A 26,297-nucleotide genomic window follows, 5' to 3' on the forward strand; every position below is an offset into this window, starting at 1 on the left:
ATGGGAAATCTCTGGACCTTCTCAATTTTGCTCTATAAAATTGCTCTAAAAAATAAGTCTTTTAAAAAAAGTTCATCAATATTTCATGTTTTCATAAAATGATCTTCATAATACTAGATCTTCCACATGTCAGAAGCAGAAAAGTAGGGTAAAACCTTGTTGAGGCAATCATTCAAAATATAAGACATTAATTTGTCATTACTTCTGCATATTATAGATAGATCATAAAGGTTTAGTTTATATTTTAATCTGGGAAGCTTTCTTACTTTAAGAGGAAATATCCTGTTGGAAGACAGTTTTCCATGGGTCTCTTGCATTTTTGTATGTCATATGCAGAGGCACTGACAGCCTGTCTTCTGAGCTGTCTTTTCAGGGATGTTTTAAAAGTGAATAGCATTGAATGGCAGGGTTTAAAAAAAATTCTTAATATTTCTTCTTACTGTCCAATATAAAAAAGATAATCTTTTTTTCAAAACAAATAATGGACAGATTTGTTTGTAGTCTTATTAAAGACACTGTTTTCCTAAACTTGGGATTTCTTGTTTGTGACATAGACCTCCTACATGTGCAACGCCTGCCTGGGCCTCTCCATGTCATCCCCATGGGACTTGGTGGAAAAGAAAACCTGATGCTAAGATAAAGTTCCTGTTTCTTGCTATGTCATAAACCACAAACACCTTTGTCTCTGACCTGGCAATCATAGTACTGAGGCAATGTAGAAGCTTGGCAATGGGGTAAAATTTCAAACCTTTTCTATTTCTTAACAATGCTAGCATGTTGTATCTCATAATTTAACCTGAGCTTTGTAAACAGTTCACTTACCTGTAAAATGTGTTTTGAGCTGGCTCTTGACATGGTAGGATGTGACCACCACGGACATGTAGGTTTATTGTCTCAAAAGAAGCATTAAATGTATAAAATTGTCCTCTGACACCAATATCTTCGCCCTGGAAAAGAAAGGGATGGAAAGAAGAACAGGTGGAGCAAGAAGTGGAATCATCAGCAACATTGGTACTTGAGGATATACATTTTAAAAAGTCAAATGATACACTTTTAGATTTAAAATTTAACATTTATTCAGAAAATCTTAATTTGTTTCACTGTCGTAACCATTTTACTCTCTCTCTCTCTCTCTCTCTCCTTCTACATATATATATATATGTATCTCATAACATGATGTTGTATACCTTAAATATACACAGTGGAATTTATTTTTTAAAAGTATATCTTTAGAATCTAGTTAAATATAAGTCTTTATGATAGCTTTGAAAGTCATTTATAGTGTTGTTTTTGTGGAGCTCACATGCCTAAAGTGTGTGGATTTTTGAAAGGTCACAAAAGCTCTCCTTGACTTATGTACATTATTCTTGGAAGGACTGCACTACCTTTAATGATCATTTTACATATCCAATAAAAGGCAATTATCTTTTTGTGTGTAATGTGTAATTACCATGTTTATTTGCTAAAATAAATCAATGACTACACAACAAAGTGCAGCAGAATAAATTAACTCTCTTTCACTGTGGGTTAATCCAGTTCAGTTATAATTTACCAGAAATGTTACTTTCCACTCTTTTTAAGTGGAAAGTAAATCCAACACACCATTAATGAAAAGGCTGGGACCAAACAATTAGCCATTTCTGTTTAGTCAATTCCCCAGAATTCCTTAAATACTTACTGTATGGTAGTCAAACCACCGAGCATTGGGGACGTAGGCATTTACAATTTCAACATACTGGAATGTAAATAAATAGCCATTAATTGTATATAAACCAAATAAAATTTTGTAAACAAAAATATGTGGTAGGACTTACAGGTTCCAGTACTGGGGTAACCATAAACGCTGGACCCCATAAGAACTGCTTGAATATATCCCAGGTTGGTTTTTCATCAAAGAACCTTGACAAAATTATCACAAATAATTAAATTAAAACAAATAACTTTCTCCTGAATACCATAAAATCATTATTCAAATCATATTTTGTATTATAGACTTTTCTGGATTAAAATAAAAACAAAATGACAAAAAAATTTAAAAATGTATCAGTTGGATTGTAATAGTACAATGTGCAGCAGCATAATACTTTATGACTAAATCTAGACTATGACTAAATTTCCTGAGAAAATAGAGAATTGTGATGGACATGTAACATCAACTAAATGAGAAATTACTTTGGAAGAGAACTAATAGAGGTACAAATATTACCTTTGTCTAGTATATGATCAACAAGTTAAAAAGCATATTAAAAACACTCTGGAAGAAAATTGTGAGACATATTATAATAATTTTAATTCATTAATTTTAATAACAGTTTGCTTATCCTACTTAATAAACTGTCTGAATAGTAGATTTACATGTTCCTAAAGGCTCTGTAAGATGTTAATGGATTTCTGAATTTGAGATATAAATGGCTAGGAAAAACAAAAGTTTTTTTTTTTTTTTTTTTTTTTTTTTTTTTTTTAATGTTTTAAGAGCCACTGTTAAATGTTAACATTTCTTCTCCAATTGAAATGAAAAAGAAAAGTTATAAAATTTGTTTGTTCTTTTGCTGTGGTTTTGTTTTGTCTTATTAAAAGCTGAGATTAATGCTGAATTGGAAAGCTTACTCCTCCATAAAATCATGAAAGTAGGAACTCAGGTATTCTCAACAGGACAACAGTCTGTATAGTTAATAATAATATTTCTGACTAGTGACTCAACCCAGAGCTGATACGCCGATTATCCTGGGAGGTAAATAGGAATAGCAAAAAGGGTAAAGTCTGTAAATAAAAAGGAGATCAATAAAATGTTATCAGAAATAAAGAAGGGATTATGGTAGATAACAAATTAATAAAGCAACCAGAACATAATTTGAATCCAGAAAGAATCTTTTGTTGTTGTTTTAGGAAAACTGGATCACTTATCCTGTCATCAAAAGAGAAGGCATACCAATTAACTTATTTGGTAAATTTACTTTGGGTATTTTTTTTTTAATTTAGGTAAATATTTGCCTTTTTAAAATGCGCTTATCAATAGTGAAATCTAACAAATCAGCTCATTCAATTATGTTAGTAATATAGGGTGCTCAAAAAGTTAAATATACTGTGATTATTCAGGTTTTTTTGTTTTTATATTTGATTGCATGTTTTGCTTTTTGTGATATCTACAATAAGAATTTGCTGTATTCAACTTAAAGTGGGTAAAAATTTTTGCAAATATGTTCCATGAAATATAATTTTTAAGGTTTGGTCATATATAAGTTTGAGCTTTAAGAGGTTAATCCAAAACAAATTTATAAGGCTAATATTGACACTGTTCCTGTATATCTTATTGGGATACATCAAGGAAAAGGTGAGATGGTCTCCAGTCAGACATCTGTATATAGTAGATTACATAACTGCAGTAAACCTTGATTAATTAAATCATGAGAGGCATTACTTATCTCCCTACAAATGTTGAGAATACTCAATGTAAACACATATACAAAGCATGTAGAACAATACCTAGTATACAGTAATTATTCTGAAAGAGAATTATTAGTTTTTAATAACTAATGAATGTGGTTCATTCTTCAATGGTTTATGCTAGACTATTAATGGACATATTTGTGTAAATGCTTTATTAATCAAAAATGCATGCTAATGTAACAATGGAAAAGTTAACAATCTAAAATGTTTTATATTGCACTATAAGAGATCATTGGACAAATTAAATGAAAAGTATCTCTCTGTGATAAGAGAAAACAAACTTTGTACTTACTCATGCAAAAGGGGTCGAATAACAGTGCCACCATGAGCATGAATTTCATGCATTTGTGTGTAGAAATAGGGCAATAAGGTGTATCTAATATTTAGAATATTCCTTGACATTTCAGCAAAAGTTTCATTCCAGGAAGCGGGATCTTGTCTCTGAAACAAAGCAAAATAACATAGTTATAAACTTTTGTCTTTGTTTAAATCATAATATTCATATTTGAAGAACTAAAAAGAAATGATATTAATTTATTGTCATGTGCTATGTACTTTCTCCCCAAAATATTATGCAATAATATTTCTGTCACATGATAAAGAGAAAAGGTACACAATATTTTAATAAGATAAATTCAAATTAAGTCCATGGCTTGATTTAGTTTAAGTGAACATATCCAGGGAAAAGTTCACATTTTAATAGATGACAAATATATTGTCAATTAGGTGATAGTCAGTGTTAGAGTGATAAGTATAGGAGAGAAATGGAATGATACGTTATCCAAAGTGAATTGAAATAAACACAGACAAGCAGAGCAAATGATGGTGACCACGTACATTGTGGGTCCTCAGGAGAAATGAACAGATTGTGGTACTAAACTGATAGAAGAGAAGGCATAAATTTGAATGAAAGGAAAGAACATGCCTGAGTATTCTCTGGAATGCACACTCCAGCTCAAAACACTAAAATTTTTAGTCTAAGATTTAGAGTGGAAGGTTGAAAGTCTACAAAAAAATTCTTGCACATATTAGTTTAAAAATAATAGGCAAGAAAAGTTATTACTATTTTATATTTTGATTTGCACCAGGGGAATAAACAAGGCTACCACAAAGCTCGAGGTAACATTTAAATGTTTTTCATTGACATCAGCATGACTGGGGCCCTTTATAGTTGTGTCATATCGATGATGATTCCAATTTTTCTGTATTTTCAGGAGCAAGAAAGTTTGAATGAAAATTTACTGTCATAGCTGTTATATGCAGTATTAGAATACAGAAAACCTTGAAACTAAAAATGATCCAAGAACTATTAAACTATATGTGATCTTATTACTGATATTTCCAAAGTAAAAGAAGAAGAAAAAAGGCAAAAATCATTATCTGTTGCTTATTGACCTCATTGATATAATTTTAGTTTTAACATGTTGATACACAAGCATCTAATTATAAACCATACAATTCGAGTAATACATTTCAACAGTTCATTTGTACCAACTCATAGTTAAACTTAAGTAGAGGTTTCTGTCCTCTAGATTTTTATTTAGAAATACTTCCTCAGTCATTTCCTCCTTCTGCATTTGAATTTTCCTCAAACACTCCAACCACATTACAATCTTTGGGTATTTTACTTTGTTCCTTCCATGTGGAATTCTCCATATATTTATATTGGTTATTGTTCCCCACACCCATCTCTGCTCTAGTATTTCTTCATTTAATATGTTTCTGAGCACTTTTCCTAAAGCAGAATCTCTGTAAAACTCCATCACTTTAGCTTAATATATTTTTCCCTTATAGACATTTATTTGTATCTGACCTATTACATATATAATGGTCTATTATTTATATCCCTTTTTAGAATATATAAATCATTGGAGCAAGGGCTTGGTAAATATGAAATGGTATACTCTCAATAAAGCATCTCTGTCCAAGCTTTCATTGATTCATGCTCTACTTTCCCAGTATTACAGCTTTCTAAATTGCATTATTGACAGCAGATTTTCCTGTTGAGATATTGCTGTGTCATCAAGTTATGTCTCTATTGTCCAACTTTCAAATTCTTTCAAAATGTGGTTCCATTCTGCCTACAATCCTTGTATTTCAGCATTTTCTAAAATAAATCCTACTGTATTTCTACCCACCTTTCCAGTAGGGGGGCCATATGGATTTCACAGCATATCATGAGCTCTGCCATTTATTTACTATAGTCAGAACACATCTTTTAAAGCCCAGCTCTGTCTTTAACCTTTCCATCATGGGCATTTTGCTAATTTATCATTTCTCTGCATTTCTTCACTGAAAATCAGCATCATGAAATTTAGTGCTTATTTAGATATTGGCTCTAACTGTTCATAATTTTCCATAATTTTTAGAGGAGGGTGAGGATTGTTACTCACACTCCAACTTCATATAGGCCCTGGTGTCTGTTGCTCTCCAGTTACTCAAAAAAAGTTCCTCCAGAGAATTTCCTCACTACTCCAAAATTATATATAACATCAATAAATATGCCAGCGAAATAGGCCATGTACACTAAAGTATAATGAAGAGTAGCCCAAGTAAGAAAATATTGAAAGTAAATGTAGTAATTACATACCCTAGTATTTGCAATGTTGTGATTCCTTGAGTATGGATAAAATGCTCCAAGTTGCATCCAGCGGGTACAGAGATGATAATCTGAGTTGTTGAAGAAACCACAGATGTCTGCTCCAGTCTAAAATACATTGCTATATTTAGTTAAATTTGAATAGTTTATGAATATTTATAATTTATGAAGATAAAAGGAATAAAACTACTTACATATGATATTCCAAAGAGACTAAATTCCATCATACCTACAAAAGTTAGAAAATATATCTTAGAAAGTTATTATTTCATATATTTTAATATTGGTTTTTATTTCTACTTATGAAGATGTTCTCTTTTTAATATCAACATCCAAACATGAAACATTTTTCAGATTATGAATGTAATTATCTCATAATGCTTCTCATAATGCTAATACATTTTGACTTTGTAGCATTAGTGATATTTACAAAAATGAGATACTATAAGCTTCCTTGACACTTGCCAGGCGACATATTCAGAAAACAAATACATTATGAACACATTATACTGTGAGAAGGAAGTGGTGTCCACAGTTTCATTTTTGAAAATAAAGATGCTATTTCTGCAGTCATTTAACTATAGGTCTTATTGAACTATAGGTTAAATTTATTTCAGACTATCATTTGAAACAAATTGAATCATCCTTATTAAACAAAATCCTCTAAGGAGTAATCAATTCTATAAAATAGAATGAATATGATTTCTCAGTTCTTATTTTAAAGGAATATTTCTAAGAATTAATTGTTTTCCTTGAATTTATTTATCAACAGTGAACAAATTTTAAGACTAAACATAGAGCACAAAAGTATCTATTTCCCTATTAAAATGATAATGTCTTATTTAGCACTTATTCAATTATTGTCACAAATTTCTTCTCAAATTTGCTTCGAAATGTTTCATTTTTTAGCATCTATCAGTGATTTATATTCCCTAGAATGTAGAATCCTTTAAATTTTAGTTTCAGAAGTACATTTGCAAGTGTATTATTTAGTAACTTGCTTGTCACAGGGGTTTTGTGTACCGATTATTTTGTCACCCAAATACTAAGCATAGTACTTGACAGATTGTTACTCAATCCTCACCCTCTTCTCACACTCCAACTTCATATAGGCCCTGGTGTCTGTTGTTCCCTTCTTTGTGTCCATGTGTACACAGTGTTTAGTTCCCAGTTATAAGTGAGAACATGTGGTATTTTGTTTTCTGTTCCTGTGTTAGTTTGCTTAAGATAATGGCCTCCAGCTCCATCCAGGTCCCTGCAAAGGCCATGATCTCGTTTTTTTATGGCTGTATAGTATTCCATGGTGTATAGGTACCACATTTTCTTTATTCAGTCTACCATTCATGGGCATTTAGGCTGATTCTATGTCTTTGGTGAATAGTGAATTGGTGAATTCCATGTCTTTGATGAAGAATGTCTTTTGTGAATAGTATTGTAATGAACCTTCCTGTGCATGTCTTTGTGATAGGATAATTTCTATTCCTCTGGGTATATAACCACTAATGGGATTTTTGGGTTGAATGGTCATTCTGCTTTTAGCTCTTTGAGGAATCGTCACACCGCTTTTCACAATGGTTTAATTAATTCACAATACCATCAACAGTATATGTGTCAGCTTTTCTCAACAACCTTGACAGCATCTGTTATTTTTTGACTTTTCAGTAATAGCCATGAAATCTAGAATTTCTAGTCATTTTTCTTTATTGACTGTAGATGTTATCTTTGCCAGCTCCTGCCCTTTTCGGCAAGGAATCTGAGGCCAAAAACAATGACAGTATTTCCTCAAAATAAACTAGTTGGAGATCATTAGTTTCTGCACAGCACCCTCATCCAGCTTCCTGGCCCACTGTCTTTTTCTGATGCTCTATGCCATAAAGTATGATGTGAAGAACAAAATTCTGAGGACTTACAAATTTTATGACCTAGCATCAGCAAAGGTGAATATCTAATAGAAAACACAAAATAATAATAAAGATGGTGACTTTCACTTACCAATGATTGATTTGTCCATGTTGTCCCATCGTGCATAGTTGTCTCCAAGCCAATGTCCTCCCCATCGTCCACCAGTAGGATATGTGGAACGAGAAATTACAATCCCTCTTTTTCCCGTTGTCCTCTGCAATGCACTAATATAGTGGAGAAGTATTTTTGAGTTTTTACACGAGATATTTTCTCCAAATATATCTACTTATGACTACTTTGTAAAAAAAAATAGTGATTCGTGGTGCTTATATTGTCTCTTATTACAACTGGCTGTTGATAAGTTTGTCTTCTCTCATTAAACTATAAAATCCTCAGAAGCATAAAGGACATCTTTTTCCCTTCCAACATTTACCAGAGTGACATGCAGGTATTAAGAGGCCTTTACATATTCCTTCAATGAATACAAGTTAAATCAACTATTAATTGAATAAAATCAACAAATTCATCACATCAAGGTTTTATTTTACTTTAATGTATTTTTAATAAAGGCCTATGCTCTAATTATTCGTTGCTCCAATCCTTCTCAACTGTAACATATCAACACTTAATGTACATATTACTGTGCAGAGAATGCCTACTATCATACTCTTTGCTTTAAAGGGTTAATTTGATGAGAACAAAGTATTCTTGGGTCTTAAAACTAAAAATAATTGATCTATTTCAAGTGTAGAATCTATTGGAAGTAAGATCTTCTCAACAGAATGGGTTGTGTAAATGAAATCATATGATTTATTTCCCTTCTCAGTCTTTGGAAAATTAATTTCATGACATGCATGTTAAAATATGTTCTAGTTTTAGGAAAAAAGCAATAATTATTTTATATCATCTGCATCTATTTTCCTCTATCTCCCTTTTTTCCCCTCTGTCTTTCTCTCTGACTGAACACTGAGATTACATTATAAGAGTATTAATAACATTTTACTCTAATATTAGTTGGAAATAAAAATTTTATTTTTATATTACTCAAATAATTTGAACATGAATTAGAGCTACAGAACTATCTTAGAAGAAGATAACACAAAGACATAATCAGGCAGACTTTACTGGGCACTAACACATTATCAACAGCATTGAATCATTTCCTTGTTACTGCTGGATCCCAGTGTTTGTATATATATAAAGCCCCTTCCATGACACCATGAGATTCCTAAAATCAAGCACGATACTTTAGTCTTCCTTGCAGCCCTTATATCTAATACAATTCTTGGCATGTAAGCTCAAGAAATTTTGGAATTAACAAATGTCTCAAGTCAAAAGTACAGGAAACTAAACATGTATTAAACAGACATAATATATTAAAACCATCGTTTGCTAATAAAGGCAATATTATGTTAGTCAACTTAAAACTTTCTACTTCTAAATTGTCACTCTTTTAGAAGACCAAAAAAAGAAAATGATCTTCACTGCTTTATTTTTTCATAACAAATATAAAAGTGCCATTTAGGAATATTAATCTTTTAAATATACACTACATGCATTTTTTGAAATTTAATAAGAAATAAATATATAATATGAAGAGTAATAATTGGTGATAATTCTATAAATTTATATGAAAATGTATTTTTGGAGTTTAGTTTGCAAACAAAATTTTGTTTAATATAAAAATTATTTACAAGGACAGGGTTGTCACAAATTCTTAATGTGTTCATATGCAAGAAAATTACGTTTCTGAAGAATTTCTTTTTTTTCTCTATTATATACCTTACACTTGCAAAAATTATTTACTGATGCTTTAAATTAACAGCTGAATATATGCTTTCTCAGGTTTCTGATTGATAAGGATACTACATAAAGTAGTTTCACACAATGGGTACAAAGTTATAGTTAGATAGGAAAAATAAATTTAGCAAAGTGACCATAATATATTGTATATTTCAGAATAGCTAAAAGAATTTTAAATTTTCTCACTACAAATAAATGCTAAATATCTGAGAAGATAAATAAGCTAATTAGCCTTATTTGATCATTTCACACTGTATAATGTATGAAAACATCACAATGTGCTCCATATTTACTATTGTTAATTGTAAATTAAAATTATAAAATAAATGAAGTATTTTCATCATAATTTTCTCTTAAGGGTATTCTAACCCTTATATAAGAGGAATCTCCTCTGTAAACCCTCACACAGAATATTTATTTGGCACCACTAAAGATATAAATTTCAAACACGGTAAATATATTATAATTATTTCCAACATTGTTTCAATTTTACAAATTGCTCAGTCACAATTAACTTAGTTTAAGTTATTCTTGAGAAACACCTTTAAGCCAGAGAGCTTGTTCTTTGTTACCACTTGACATTGGAGAGTTCAGCTTATAGGAAAGAGATATTTTTGTTGTGTGTTTATTATTGCCTACATGAGCATTTTCTTGAAATATATTTTAAAAATTAGAATATATCTTTGATTATTATAAAACAGTTTTTTATAGAAGTAAAACAATTTAGAAACTCTACATGTATATTACAAAAATGAAATATGTGAAGAGAATATTAAATTTAAAAATTTTAAACATATTTTTAAGCTTCCAACAATAAATGAGTATCTTTATTTTAGTCATAGTTTCTAAAAGAAAATGTTAAATTAATTAACTTGACTATTATCTTTAATTACTGATGAAATCAATTTATAAACATTTTCCAAACACTTCTATCTCATGACTGGATGGTGTTAAATTATTTTAGAATATAGACTGGTGTATAGTAGAGAAATGAAATTATTACAGAATTGTTATCCTCAATTTTATGAAAACAACTCTTTGAAAAATCAAGAATATATTATTGAATTATTTTTGAAGGCAATATATTTAGTAGTATGTATTTAGTATTTATTAGAAATATATATTTTCCCAATTCACATTTCAAATAGTCACCATTATATCAGAAAATGTAATATCTGTTTTAACTTTGAAATTGGATAACAAGTATTTTGTAGGTTAAAATATTTTCATCGCGTTTTAGTGTATAATAAATTAATGAAATTTGAAATTTCCTTTAGTAAGAAGACAATGTGAAAGACTATATAATGGAAAGAGTTTTATAGATTCATATCTCAAATTTTACATTTTGATATACAAACTGTATCAATGTTCCATTCATCTATATCATTCAGAATCTAATGTCTAGAAGACATGCATTTACTATCTGGTCTGGAGATGTACAGCTGATTAATAGAAAGTTACAGCTATAACTAAAGTAACTTCTACGTTAGTGAAGAGGTGAGGTATACTGTGTTTGTTTTTCATAGACTATTTTTTATCAAAAAAAAAATACAAGAGACCACTTCCTATAGTTTACAATTCCCCCACTTCAAAAAGACACTCTTATTTTTTCCAGAAAGTTACATTAAATATAACAAAGCAATGTAATTTTCCAAGTTGCAAATTATCCCCATTTATAGGAATATCTGCAAAAATAATTCGTAACTATTGACTTTTTCCATTCCATTCTATGATTATAAAACTCTTGGGCACTTATTTAAAAATTATATATTTAAACACAACCTAAGCATTCAGAGAGAGTCAAAGACATTTAATTTTCCAAGTCCCCTCTAATGAATAGTGTGTACTAATCCCTAACATCTTTAAAGCTATTGGTAAAAATGAAAATATATGTGTAGTTACATAATCCTTGAATATTTGTCTGAAATTTAAACCCTAATTTAAAGTAGATTTTTAAATGTATTTCTTTCTACATTTGAAGAATAGGCTTTATTTCAGTACAACATTGAATTTTAAATTACAAGAGACAAGAGCAACTGAAGACTCAAAACTTTTGGTGTGGGATTTCTATATGAAGTTTTTTCTATTTGCCATTGGTGTCCATGATTCTTTCTGTAAAACTATTTGCAGTTTCTCAAGCTGATTAAATCCCATTTCTGAATCCATGCAATCTCTTCTTTTGTTGGGTTTCTTGTTTGTTTCATGTTAAGTGAAAGAGCACAGTATGTCAAGAAATAACTAAATGCCAAATATGTGGCAGTTTGTAAGACAGAAAATATGTCACTAAAAACCAAAATGCTGTGGTCTATATAACTTGAGAAAAAAAAGTGTGTTTATAATGTCTTCAGTTTTCCTCAATGATAAACAGAAAGACTTTACTCTTCATAATTTGTTTACATGTAACATGTACCTTATTTATAGTATTCTTTTACATTTGTCAAGGTCTTTATACATGTGATTAATAATTAGTTTCTAAAATTTTCTGAGTTCAACACTTTTTTGTAACTGAAAAAATTAAAATATTAAGAAAGTATCTGAAACATGAAAAATTTAAGACTGTATAAATTAGGCTACTTAATACTTAATCCAATTAATCTGCTCAATTTAAGTAATGTGGTTGAAACTTGCACTGAAAAATTTTATGAACAACAGCAAAATTAGCACTAATAAGTATATGTATATTGATTTCATTTTCAAGGATATTCTATGGAAGATTGTGCTGACTTCCTCCTCATAATTTTACTTAAAAGTGGAAAGGGACCTTACATATGTTTTAAATATTTCTGCATATGGACAATTTGGAAATTTACCTGTATCTACCTTGAACTTATCAAAACAACTTTGATACCTGTGATTATAACAGGATAATGATGAATTTATTTAAATTTACGAAGCATCCACAATGTGTCAGGAACCATGTTTCACTCTGTAATGTGCTTCAGAAGTATACTTATTTCCTGTCTTCTGTGGAGAGGAATTATTTTTTTCAATTTTTGTTAAGCTACGTAGTTTCAACTCAAAGCACATAATTTTTGCCAATGAGATCATCAATTTTAAATATTTTGTTCTTTTTAATGTCTACAGTTTTAGTTAAAGTAAATTTAGCTGTCGATAATTATGCCCCAATATTGTGTTCCAGAAGGACTAATCAAAAGTAATATTTGCCCCAATAAAAAGGCATTGTTAAATGCCAGTTTGTTCACTCTTAAAATAACTTAGTGTTTTATTTTTGGATTTGGTGAACAAGTGAATTTTTGGTAATACATTCATCTATTCTGAGTTGATTAAGAGTTAATTGCTAGAAATAAGATAAGTAGGTTTTACTAAGCGAGAAATGTTATCCATACTCTTTACTTCAAAATGCTTTTTATTCTTTTATCAACTTCAGTTATTTGTTAGAACAGAAGTTTTCAACCCTGTGTGCTCATTAGAACTGCCTGGAAAAATTTTAAATATTCAGATGCTTAGGTTATGAAAGAGAACAATTAAATAATAATTTATTTAAAAATCACAAGCCTTCTGGTAATTGCAAGTGAAAAAAATACAACAGATATGCAAAATATTAAAAAAACAAGAAATCAAAGAACACTAGAGAAAAAGGAAATAGGAAGAAATGAAAGAGGAATGAGAAGACAATTAAACAACCAGAAAACAAATAACAAATGATGGGAGTTATGTCCTCACTTATCAGTAATGAAATTGAATATAAATGGACTAAACACTCCAATCAAAAGACACAGAGTGACTGAACAGATTAAAAATAAAGACTTAATGAAACAGTCAACAAAGTGAAAAGATAAACCACAGAATGGGAGAAAATATTTGCAAAATACTCATTTGACAAGGGATTAATGACCAGAATATATAAGGAGCTCAAACAACTCTATAGGAAAAACTATTAATATTCTGATTTAAAAATGGGCAAAATATTTGAATAGGCATTTCTCTAAAGAAGATATACAAATGGAAAACAGGCATATGAAAAGGTGCTCAGCATCATTGATCATCAGAGAAATGCAAATCACAACTACAATGAGATATCATCTCACCCTAGTTAAAACGGCTTTTATCCAAAAGACAGCCAGTAACAAATGCTATGGAAGCTGTGGAGAAACGGAAAAGCTCTTTCACTGTTGGTGAGAATGTAAATTCATACGACCATTGTGAAGAGCAGTTTGAAGTTTCCCAAAGAACTAAAAATACAGCTACTATATAATCCAGCAGTCCTGCTGCGGAATATGCATCCAAAAGAAAGATATATCAAAATGATATCTGCCGTCCTATGTTTATTACAGCACTGTTCACAATAGTCAAGTTCGGAAGCAACTTTAGTGTCCATCAACAGATGATTAGATAAAGTAAATACGGTACATATATACAATGGAGTAATGCAGCTATAAAAAAGAATAAAATTGTGTCACTGGCAATGACATGTATGAAACTGGAAGTCATTAAATGTTAAATGAATTAAGTCAGACACAGAAAGACAAACTTCACCTGTTCTCACTTACTGTGGGTGCAAAAATTTTAAAAACACACAACACTGAAATCATGTATATAGACAGTAGAAGGATGGTTACCAGAAGCTACGAAGGGTTGTGTGGGGGTGAGGGGAAAGCAAGTGTTATGGTTTGGCTTTGTGATTCCACCAAATCTCATCAGGGATTGCAATCCCCATCTGCCAAGGGAACCTGGTGGGAGGTGATTGCATCATGGGGGTGGTTTCCCCTATGCTGTTCTTGTAATAGTGAGTGAGTTCTCATGGGAGCTGACGCTTTTAAAGTATGGCAGTTCTCCTGTCACTATCTCTGTCTCCTAAAGTCATGTAAGATGCACCTTGCTTCCCCTTCACATTCTGCCATGATTGTACGTTTCCTGAAGACTCTCCAGCCATGCAGAACTGTGAGTCAATTCAACCTCTTTAAATTGCCCAGTTTTTAAATAAACATCTTTAAATTACCCAGTCTCAGGTAGTATCTTTATGGAAGAGGGATAATAGACTAATACAGCAGGGATGGTTAATGGGTACTATATATACATATATGTATATATAGTTAGAAAGAATGAATAATATATAGTATTTGATAGCACAACAGGATGATAGTCAATAATAGTTTAATTGTATACTTAAAAAAAAAACTAAAAGTTTAATGGGATTGTTTGTAACACAAAGGATAAATGCTTGAGGGGATAAATACTTCTGTTTTCCATGACGTGATTATTGTGTGTTGCATGTCTGTATCAAAGTATATCACTTACCCAATATATATGCACACCTACTATGTGCACGTGACACTTTAAAAAAAATCTAAAACTTAAGAAGAAAATCTCCAAGTGATTATAATGTGTAGTTAAAAGCCAGGGATCTACAACTGTGGTGTCCAATATGGTAGCCACTAATTATTATTTCATATGTAATTATTTTATATTACTTAATTAAAATTAAATAAATTTTAAATTCTATTCCTGAGTCATACTAGACACATTGTTCAATGGCCATGTATGGCTGGTGAGTACCACATTGGCACCCAGGATTATAGAAGATTTCTATGTATTTATTTATTTTTTCAGCCAGGTTCTTGTTTTGTTGCCCAGGCTGGAATGCAGTGGTAGGAGCACAGCTCACTGCAGCCTCAGCTTCCTAGGCCCAAGTGATCTTCCTGTCTCAGCCCACCAAAGTGTTGGGATTACAAGCATAAGCTACTGTGCCTGGCCAGAAAATTTCAATCGTTGCAAAACTTGTGTTGGAAAGTGCTGATAAAGAATTGATTTTCAGTGAATGGTCTGTATTCCATCATCATTGGCCTTACATAAATGTTTGTTAAAAATGCAGATAATTAGTATGATCATTAATATTTCAGAAGTTCAAGGTAATTAAAAATGCTCTTATTTACTAATAATAAATTTATTTATTTTGTGTTTTTATTTTTATTTTGAAACAGAGTCTTGCTCTGTTGCCATGCTGGAGTGCAATGGCACAATCTCGGCTCACTGCAAAATATGCTGCCCAGGTTCAAGCGATTCTTGTGCCTCAGCCTCCCGAGTAACTGGGACCACAGCTCCGCACCACCACTCCTGGCTAATTTTTTGTATTTTTAGCAGAGATGGAGTTTCACCATGTTGGCCAGGCTGGTCTTGAACTCCTAGTCTCAAGTGATCTGCCCGCCTTGGCCTCCCAAAGTGCTGAGATTACAGGCGTGAGACACTGTGCCTGGCCTGATAATGAATTCAAATAACAAATTTAGGCAAACGTTTGGTGCTTTATGTGTTAATGACATCAAATTATATGTTATTAACTCATTTACTAACATTATTAGTATTATTTATTGAGCACCTACAATTTGCCAGACACTATAATGGGTACATAATGAGGAACAAAAGACAAATGGTCTAGGATTTATTTTGGGATAGTATAAAAATTAGAATAATAACAATAAAGATATTTAGATAAATTAGATAGAAAGAAACACAATTTTTCTAAATTCTATGAAGGAAGAAGTTACAGAGAACAATTGGAAAGTAAAGGGATACAAGAGAAGATTGTTGGGATGGTTAAAATGATAGTATTAAATATACGATCCAAAGAATAGAAGAGTCCGAGGGGATAATTCAGAACATTGCTTACTCATAAGTAGGTTTCATTTGTGACCATCCATAGAGATTGTGAACATCGTAATGCAAAACTGATGTTCCATCACTAAGAATCTGCTCAGTTTCCATGCACATTGTTCTGAAATGTAATCCATCGGTTCTTTTTGTGAGTTCTGGAAAGAATCAATGAAAAAATATTAATGTGTTATACAGTTCCCTACAATGAAATGTGTAACTCATAATTATGTATTCTTTGGCAAAGATATTAATCAGTGTTTTATAATAGCTATTTATATTTTAACCATGTGTATACTTTGTATGAGTTAATTATAAACTTAAATGGTCTGAAATTGTAACTGAATTACATGAATTAATAAAAACCTGGAAAATAAGTACACTCCTCAATGTCTACTCTTTCTAGTGCATTTAGATGGAAAACACTGATTAGAGTCTTATTAAAAATTCACTTGGTATCATAAAGCCCAGAATTTAAGGGCTAGGCAAATGTTATAACACTGCCTTTCGATTCACTTTTTCTCAGTTTAAGATTTTTTTCCAGAGTTTTGCCATCACTTTATATGCTAATAGTTTGCGACGTTTTCTGCCTGCATAAGAGAATGATGATGAATATGAAACATCACATTAATCTTCATTTCCTTCTATGTCAAAGGTAAACAGAGAAGTGTTAGTATTCTTTCCCTTATCCTTAGTAAAGAAACACTTAAAAAAATCCTTTCAAAATAATTTCATTTGTTTATCTTAAAGAGTATTTAACATTTTTGAATTTGGGACAATTATTAAGCCAACCAAAATAACAAATTCAAACAAATTTAGAATTGTGCTTGAGTAGATAACATATATTTGTAGATTTTTTTTTTTCTCAAAATAGTGTTAAACAATATTGGTAATGGGTTAAGGTGTGGTCCAGTGTGTGGGTGGGTAGTGAAAATTGGGTGTGTAAATCCTAATCCCTACATTCTATATATATCTAACATATATATATGTTTATATTATATACCTATTAAATAATAATAACATGATAATATCAAAGGCATACCAACAATATTGTACCTGGGAAATAAGGTGGATAATTTAGTTTGTCATTTCTGCATTGATTAATAGTTGTTCCATTTACAAAACTTGATGGCTCATTCATATCCTTAAAAAAAAGACGACAGAGAAAGGTAAACAAAAAATAAATTTACAACATATATTCTGAAAAGAGCTAGTTCAAAAAGTAAGTAGGTTGGCATATTTGAACAATGTTACATATACTCACTATCCTAAACAAACAAAATTATAAAACATCTCAATTATATTAGTTTATCTCGTTCGCTTTTTTCAGTTTCCTTTTGAAAAATAAAATGTTCTATTTTCTCTGTATTATTCATTATACCTATAAAAAGGTTTATTTTCATATTTTTAAGACCTAGCTTTATAATAGTATGTGCCTTATCATCTCCTTCCCCTCCACTCCTGCCCTGAGCCTGATACCAATTGCTTTTACTGCTAAAACTACAAGATATATTAATAGTTTACAAATGCAGATAATTTCAAGAAGTATCACCATTGAGCACATATCTCAGAATCTCAGTAGTCATATATAAAAGAATCATGATCTAAATAAATAAGTAAGCTACCATTTAAAATGGATTGCCTCCACCTGAAAACAGATAATTTTCTCTGGATCCAGATGTCATTCTCAGGAATATACTTAAGAGAATCCCTTTTAGTATACCAACTGATACATGTAATAAACATAGATGTTCCATGAATTTTTTAACAAAATATATGCTTTATAAGATCTTATAGCCACAAAATTTCCACATGGTGACAGCTGTATAAAGCTTTCTTCAATTTCAAAAATAAGTAAATTAATGCTTTACCCTGGAAAAATCAACAAATTAAAAAATTTCACCTCCAGAAACAGAAATACATTACATCACATTTTCTGTATTAAGCACTTACTTGTAGCAAAGTAAGTTATTTTTTGCTATCTCAAAAATATATTAATAAAAATTTTACTACTAGCATTTTAAGGTTACATCAAAAAAGAAACTTTAAAATACAATGTTACCAAATTTAAGAAAATTTTATTTCTTATACAAAGGACTAATAGTTATTTAAGCCTGAGACTTATTCCTATATTAGGTAAAAGTAAAATAAATGTTTACAAGTATTTATTAATATATATAATAAGAGGGTATTTTGCTTTTTGAATTTTGCAAATTGAAAAAGTCCAGGAAATAGCATCCGTACACATAAATTTAATTTTTAAAACTGTAGCAGTCCTTTGCATAAGAAAATTCTATGGCGGAAAAAAGTGGACTAGTTTTCAAATAAAATATTTTATTGACATTATTTGAGCCAAGTATGAATTTTGCATAATCACTGTACAACAAATAACTTAAAACGTAGATTGTTCAAAGTTGACTTACAATCCACAAACCATCAAACTTCATCTTTTCATTGTAAAAGTCCACAATTTCTCTGGCCCACCACTCTGCTGTGGAAGTCCTGAAGAAATCTGGAAAAGCTACATGAGCTCTGGAAGCCTGTAAAACCAAAATTTAGACTCACATTTGGAAAGTATTAAGAGAGATTATATACATATAAATCTAAATGTATCTGGCAGATTCACAAGTCATGTATGACTGATAATGAAGGCAATTGACATCAACCTTAATTACATAAATGTATGTGGTTTCTTCCTCATCACTTTAATAAAGAGGGACGTCAGTGGAGAGAATAGAGCCGTCTTGGGATCCTATGTGAATTATAAAGGAACAGTTCAGAACCCACAAAAGCATCTTTTTAGTGCTTCCTAGAGTAATGGGGAAGCTTTTTTTTTCATTATTACTGTAGAGCCCATACTTCAGGTTTACCTTTATGGAGCACAATGAAAGAGCAAAGGGCCATAGTAAAGCCTGTTTTTATACAGCTTCCTCACTTCCCAGAACCATCTCACCACCCTAATCAACTGCTTCTTTTTCATCTTTCACTTCTAATCCTTTTCATCCCAGCAGAGAAGAGGTGTTTTATTCCAGTCTCTACTAAGAATATTCCCCACTTGCCAGTTGAAACATATAAGTTCCAGTGTCAGAGTAACCGTGCCTTAGCAAAAGATTGACCTGCAGCTAAGTTAATTGGATATGTCTCAAAAACATGACATGACAACCTGGATGCTTTTTTGGCACATGTTAAGATTCTGTTGTAATTGCCTTAACAGTCTTCTCCATGAACAGGATATCGGAGGACATAAAGAAAATGCACAGAGTGGGGAATATAGAGATTTACAAAATATGTATGATGGAATTTTTTTTTTTTTTTTAGGTTGAGTTTTGCTCTTGTTGCCCAGGCTAGAGTGCAATGGCATGACCTCAGCTCACTGCAACCTCTGTCTCCCACGCTCAAGCGATTATCCTGCCTCAGCCTCCAGAGTAGCTGGGATTACAGATGCCCCCGACCACACCTGTCTAATTTTTCGTATTTTTAGTAAAGACGGGGTTTCACCATGTTGGTCAGGCTGGTCTCAAACTCCTGACCTCAGGTGATCCACACGCCTCGGCCTCCCAAAGTGCTGGGATTACAGGCATGAGCCACTGTGCCTGGCCTCTGATGAATATTTTTAAGAGTAGAAAGGGACTTACTTTTATCATCTTACCCATTAATTACATTTTACTCTTAAGGGCAGAAGGCTTGGTGGGATTATATTGAATATTTTCTATGCAAGAATCTCCCTTATGATAATTAACAACAAATGGTAGCGCCAGATCTTGTTTATTAATTTTCACTTTTCTGCTCTTTACATAATTCATTTTTTTTTTTTTTTTAGTTTAACTTATTCTATTAGGTGGCTGCTTCTATCCCTTAAATAAAAGCATTGATTATATCCAGAAAATCAGTCAGGTACATGTAATCCAACACTCTTGATACCTTTTGTGGAAGAGAATCCGAAAAGATTCTGCATAAGCCATTCTACATAAATTGACACTGTCCTCTAATGCCTATATAAAAATGGATGCTTTTCTCTCTAGTGGTACACAATATTACTCAAGAATAGTTGGCAGAACCCAAGTTGAAATAACACTTTTTCCTCAATGACAAAGTTTAGTAGGTTCAATTATTTGACTCTGTTTTAGAAGTAGTTTGGGGTAAGTTTTAAGCTCCCAAATTTTTTACACTTACCTAAACTTGTATAATTTAATGATTATAAATTCATCTGGCTAAAAGAAGGATCACCAGCTCTTAGTTTTGTTGACATTTTTCTATTCATTTTGTATTTTTCTTTTAATTTTTACTCCTCTAATCCTTATTCTCTTCCCTCTGCTAACTTTAAGTTTATTCTTTTTCTACTTCATTGAGAGGTAATGCTAGGTTATTTATTAGAGATTTTTATTATTTTTAATGTGGGTATTTCTTGTCATACATTTCCCTCTTAGTACTGCTTTTGCTGCATCCCAGAAATATTTTTGCTATGTTGTATTTTTATTTTTGTTTGTCTGAAGAAATTTTCTAATTCTCTTTTGATCTTTTCTTTGTTCCACTGGATGTTCAAAAGTGTGTTGTTTAATTTCCACATATTTGTGAATTAACTTATTTCCTCTCTTTTTCTGATTTCTAGTTTAATTTCATTGTGACTGGAAAAGATAAATGGTATGTTTTCTATCTTCTTACAATTTTTAAGCCTTATGACTTAACCTGTGATCGCTCTTAGAAAATGTTCTATGGGCACTTGAGAAGAATGTATATATGGCTGCTTTTGAGTGGAAAGTTCTATGTATGTCTGTTAAGTCCATTTTGCCTACAATGTTGTTAAAGACTGCTGTTTCATTGTTGATTTGCTCTCTGGTTGTTCTATTTATTATTGAATGTGTGGTAACAAAGTCTTCACACATTATTACATTGCTATTTCTCATTTCAGTTCTGTTAATGTTTGCTTTAAATATTTAAGTGTTTTAATGTTGGGTACATGTATTTATAATCATTGTATCTTCCTAATGAATTGACCCTTTTGTCATTCTATAATGACCTCTTTTGTCTTTTGTGACAGTCATTGACTTAAAATTTATTTTCTCTGATATAACTATAGCCACTCCTGTTCCCTTTTGGTTATCATTTGCATTTAGTATCTTAGTTATTCCTTTTGCTTTCAAGAATGAATGTTTAGGATATTATACTGAGTAAAATAAACCAGTAACAGAAAGACAAATGTTGTATGGCTCAACTTACATGAAGTATCTAAAACAGTTAAACTCATAAAACATAGGGTAGAATGGTAGTTGCCCAGGACTGTAAGTGGAGGGAAATAAGGGCTTGCTAAGAAACAGGCATAAAATCTCAATTATGCAAGGTAAATAAATTCTAGAGATCTGCAGCACAACATTGCCCCCATATTTTACAATGATTTATTATATGCATAAACATTTATTAAGATGGTAGGTCTCATGTTGAGTGTTATTACTGTAATAACTTTTTTTTTTCTTTTTCTTTTCTTTTTTTTTTTTGGTTGCCCAGGCTGGAGTATAGTGGCGTGATCTAGGCTCACTGCAAGCTCCACCTCCCAGGTTAACACCATTTTCCTGCCTCAGTCTCCCAAGTAGCTGAGACTACAGGCTCCTGCCACCACAACTGGTTAATTTTTTTTTTTTTTTTTTTTTTTTTTTTGTATTTTTAGTAGAGATGGGGTTTCACCATGTTAGCCAGGATGGTCTCAAACTCCTGATCTCATGATCCACCTGCCTTGGCCTCCCAAAGTGCTGGGATTATAGGCATGAGTCACCATGCCAGGGCATAATTTTTAAAATAAAAGAAGGAATGCTTGGATTAAATAAAGCAAAATATAAAATTGCTTAATAGGCTGACTTATACTTTGTTATTGAGGAAAATTAGGTAAATTTGATCTAAATATGGTCTGATATAGATAACTTAAAATGGCCATCTATTTTTAAAGAAAAGAATTCAAATTGAGTAAATGATTAAAATAATGAAGTCTAAGTTTTGAATTTCTTTTCATTATATAGTTAACCAAAGTAAAACTTACATTAACAGCTTCATCTTCAGTTAGAGTTTTATCTATTGTTATATTGGGCAAATCTGGCCAAACCTACAAGAGACAAGACATGGAAAAGCAGATCAAAACATAGTCAGCATGATAAGATTCCTATGTAAATGAAGTGTAATGGAGTATTAGAGGCATATTATTAACTCAAAGTCTTCAGATCTGTAATCCCTTCAAATATCATTATTATTGGCATACATATCATTTGCAAACTATTCCCATTTTCCATGTTAGTCTACTCTTTAATATGGCAAATACAAAATAGAAATGTCAACCTTTATGGTAGTTAGTGATTTTGAAAATAATACATATAACCAAAATGTTCTGGTCAAAAAAGAATATGAAAAATATATGCTAAATTTAATTTAATATAGTATATTTGAACTACATCTAGAATTACTCCAGGGTTAAAAACTAAAAGCAGGTTTTTTTTTGTTTGAAAGGAAGAAAAGATCTGATTGAATAATGTCATGCTGAGTCAAACATCCCATTGACTTTCAGAATTAGTACTAAATCCTCCTCTCCCTTCATCCCACCACTATTCTCAGCCTGACCTCATTGCCTACCAACATTTTTTCTTCCTTCTCCTCCAATCAGAAACACACAAAACAGAGCTCAAATTCAGTTTGCCAAAAGCTCTGGAAATTTGAACCTATATTGTAGAAGTTAGAAAGTCCTATATAAAAATATAAATAATCCATCAAAAAGAAATTATTTACAAGAGATTAGCTACTGACAGAGAATAGTGCTCTAAAGGAAGGGGAGAAAGGGTAGAAATCTGACAAAATGTGTAGAAATACAGAATGAGGAGAAAGTAGGGAGTTTAAAAAAAAACCTTCTGGACTAATATGCCTCTCAAGTAGCTGGGGCTACAGGCATGCACCACTATGCCTAGCTAATTTTTAATTATTTTGTAGAGACAAGGTCTCCCTGTGTTGCCCAGGCTGATCTCGAACTCCTGGGCTCAAGAGATCCTCCTACCTCAGCCACTCAAACTGCAAGCATTACATGCATGTGCCACTGTGCCCAGCCCTGTCTATACTCTTCACTCAGCTTTCTCTAATGTTAACATGTAATATAACAATAGTGAACTTATCAAAACCAGGAAATTAATGTTGATACAGTACAACAAACATTTACTGAACATGTTTGCATTTCACAGATTTAATCACTAATGTCTTAATATCAGTCCAAGATTCAAAAAGCCTCTCACATTTCATTTAACTGTGTCTCTCATCATAGATTTTTTGAGGATTTTATCATTGTTGTTCATTCTAGTTATTACTATGAGATTTTTTCTTGATTGCTTTATATAAAAGTCAAATCAAAATATTTTTGTAATATATTAATATATCAGGTCTGAATATAATTGCTTATATAAAATACAGTGAATTATACTTCATGATCTAAGTTTTAACTATAAGTATAGCTGTCAAAACATGTTGTTGCTACTATTAACAATATGTTTTTAAGAGAAGTGAACATTTAAATATCTTGCAGTACAGAATAATGAGTAGCCATCTTACTAATGGTAGTTTTATAATAAATTACAAGTGGTGCCAAGAAATATAATAAAATACATCTTAAAAATTAAACAAATCATATTTGGACATGTGATTTATATGAATTCTTTCTTTGTGTCTAATAATTTGGAATGAAGCAAAGACTACACATTATTTTATTAGTTATTAAATCATTACATTTCTGTATAGCTCTCATGAACGTTTTTAACTTTTACTAATTAAATGGAAACTTTCATTGAAATATAATTTTTATTCCATTTCAAGATATCGATTTAGTACCTTTGCCCAACAAATATCATTGGTGTTTGGCCATTTGACAAAGACATCATTCTGCTGTCCTCTTTCAAATGCAGGGTAAGTCCTTGTTTCATTTCCTGAAATTGCTGGATCCTAAAATTAAAATGAAATATAAACAAAGTACACATGAAAAAAAGCATAACTACTTGGACAGTGGTTATGAAGCATAAGTTTTCATTACTACATTATCATAATAATGTGCTCTCACATGAAATGACAAATGATATAAACATCAGTGTTCTAGCTAGATTGCCCTCCAAATTTCTTAGAAGGAAATTCTAAGGACTGAAATGCATTAGCTATCATTTGAAGCAAGATTAGTAGAGGTTTTTGTTTTTATTTCTATGGTGAGCTATCTGGCTACCTAGCTTACTTCCTATGTTAGTGATAAAAAATTATCCTCACTGAATCACCAATCTGAAGGCAAATTTTTAAATACAAAAAACATCAGAAGCAATACCAGAGAATGACTTAATAATTATATAAAAATAGAAACTCTACCATTACATTTTGATAACTCCCATAAATAGAGACCTATTTGTAGCTTGGATGATAACTAGAAAACAGCTTGCCTTTAACTCAGTTTGGGATTTAAACCTCTAGGGATATAACGAAATAAAAAGGTAGCTGATCACAACCCATGCAAATAAAATGAAGTGCTAAAGGAAAAGAGTTTTAGATTTGGGAGTATTATCCAAAGTTATATACTTTCTATTTTTGAAACACCTTCCTCCTCCTCATTTTAGGAGAATTAATAGAAACAAGAAATAAGACCCGGATAAACTCCAAGTACTGACCAGGATAATAATGTATCTCATTCCTTCTCCTCTTATTTTGTCAACAAACTGAGGAAGGTCCTGGAATGCTTCACCAATTGTAAAGTCTAGCTGCCTTTCCATGTAATCAATGTCTGTGTACTGAACATCCTGAAATACACAAAAAATCATCACAGTATGGCAAAAAATACAAAATAGTAAATGTATCATATTTTATTATACCTATAAAAGTAACAGCAAAATGAAAGTTTGAGTTCCTCCTCACTAGATCTTAAAAAGAATTAAGTGGTTTACTGTTCAAGGAATAAAAGTAGCATGTAAAGATATGAAGTATTCTAAGAACAACTTTCTATAAATGTTCTGTTTTGTTGACAGTTCATTTAGTAATTTTGATTTAGAGGTAAAAACTGTTCTAAATTGATATATATTATGTAATTTTCAAAGGAAACAGACACTGGGCAATAGTATTTATGATGGTATGAAATTAGGTTACATGACAAATAGGAATTTTGTAGAGTATATACAGAAAGAAGTGTTGCTGTTTCTGGGAACTATACAGCAAATGTTGGATAATTTCAAATAATTCTAATATTGGCAAAAGGAGTATTACCAATTACATCAATTACTATGATTTGATTCTTGTAATATCCATCAAAGTCATTTTTAGGATAATAGCCCTGCTTATATAAACAAGAATTGCTGTAAGATAGGTAATTGCAAGTATGTTTAAACCAACAAATATTTGCATTATATCATGGAATATTCAATTTAAGCCTAAATACAAAATTTGTTAATTATTTTATATTATTTGACATTATCTCAATTTCTTCTTCGAGGTATCATAGAAAGTATGGTCAATAATGTATACCTCCTTTTAAATAATAAATTTCCACTTGCATGGTTCTATATGGTCAACATACATAATTAATTTCCCATGCTAGTTATTCAGGAACCCTATATTGGACCCTACTATAAATACCAATATCTTATAATGAGGTTTTTCTGATTGTTCTTAGAATAAACTCTTATATATCAAGTCTTCTATATTTTAATGTTTAGGTATTACCAGCAGCAACCCAAGGCTCCTTAATTTTGCTAAATAATGAGGAGATTTAGAGATTGATCATTTGTGGATACTTTGGAATATTTAGCTTCCTGAATATTGAGTGAATCTGTATTATATATTACAACTATTATCTATTCCAGGGCAAAAAAAAATTATTTCCACATCCAACTTGTTCTCCGGTTGATGATACAGATTCTTATATTGTTGACAATACACATTTCTGTGAACTCTT

General features: G+C 31.2%; 1 protein-coding gene across 1 annotated transcript in view; it reads right to left on the reverse strand.

Annotated features, from left to right (window-relative positions):
• SI (sucrase-isomaltase) overlaps nucleotides 1-26,297 on the reverse strand; it is a 102,256-nt gene that overhangs the window by 11,665 nt on the left and 64,294 nt on the right. The window contains exons 32-44 of the mRNA XM_005546292.3: nucleotides 25,021-25,149; nucleotides 24,206-24,316; nucleotides 22,386-22,448; nucleotides 18,781-18,897; nucleotides 17,414-17,501; nucleotides 16,377-16,515; nucleotides 8,039-8,172; nucleotides 6,241-6,275; nucleotides 6,038-6,154; nucleotides 3,740-3,888; nucleotides 1,815-1,899; nucleotides 1,679-1,735; nucleotides 823-947 (exon numbers count right to left, since the gene is read on the reverse strand). Coding sequence (XP_005546349.3) covers nucleotides 823-947; nucleotides 1,679-1,735; nucleotides 1,815-1,899; nucleotides 3,740-3,888; nucleotides 6,038-6,154; nucleotides 6,241-6,275; nucleotides 8,039-8,172; nucleotides 16,377-16,515; nucleotides 17,414-17,501; nucleotides 18,781-18,897; nucleotides 22,386-22,448; nucleotides 24,206-24,316; nucleotides 25,021-25,149 — 1,349 coding nt within the window. The remainder of the gene's footprint in view (nucleotides 1-822; nucleotides 948-1,678; nucleotides 1,736-1,814; nucleotides 1,900-3,739; nucleotides 3,889-6,037; nucleotides 6,155-6,240; nucleotides 6,276-8,038; nucleotides 8,173-16,376; nucleotides 16,516-17,413; nucleotides 17,502-18,780; nucleotides 18,898-22,385; nucleotides 22,449-24,205; nucleotides 24,317-25,020; nucleotides 25,150-26,297) is intronic.

Source organism: Macaca fascicularis, chromosome 2 (assembly GCF_037993035.2).
Source record: "Macaca fascicularis isolate 582-1 chromosome 2, T2T-MFA8v1.1".
NCBI classification, from domain to species: domain Eukaryota; kingdom Metazoa; phylum Chordata; class Mammalia; order Primates; family Cercopithecidae; genus Macaca; species Macaca fascicularis.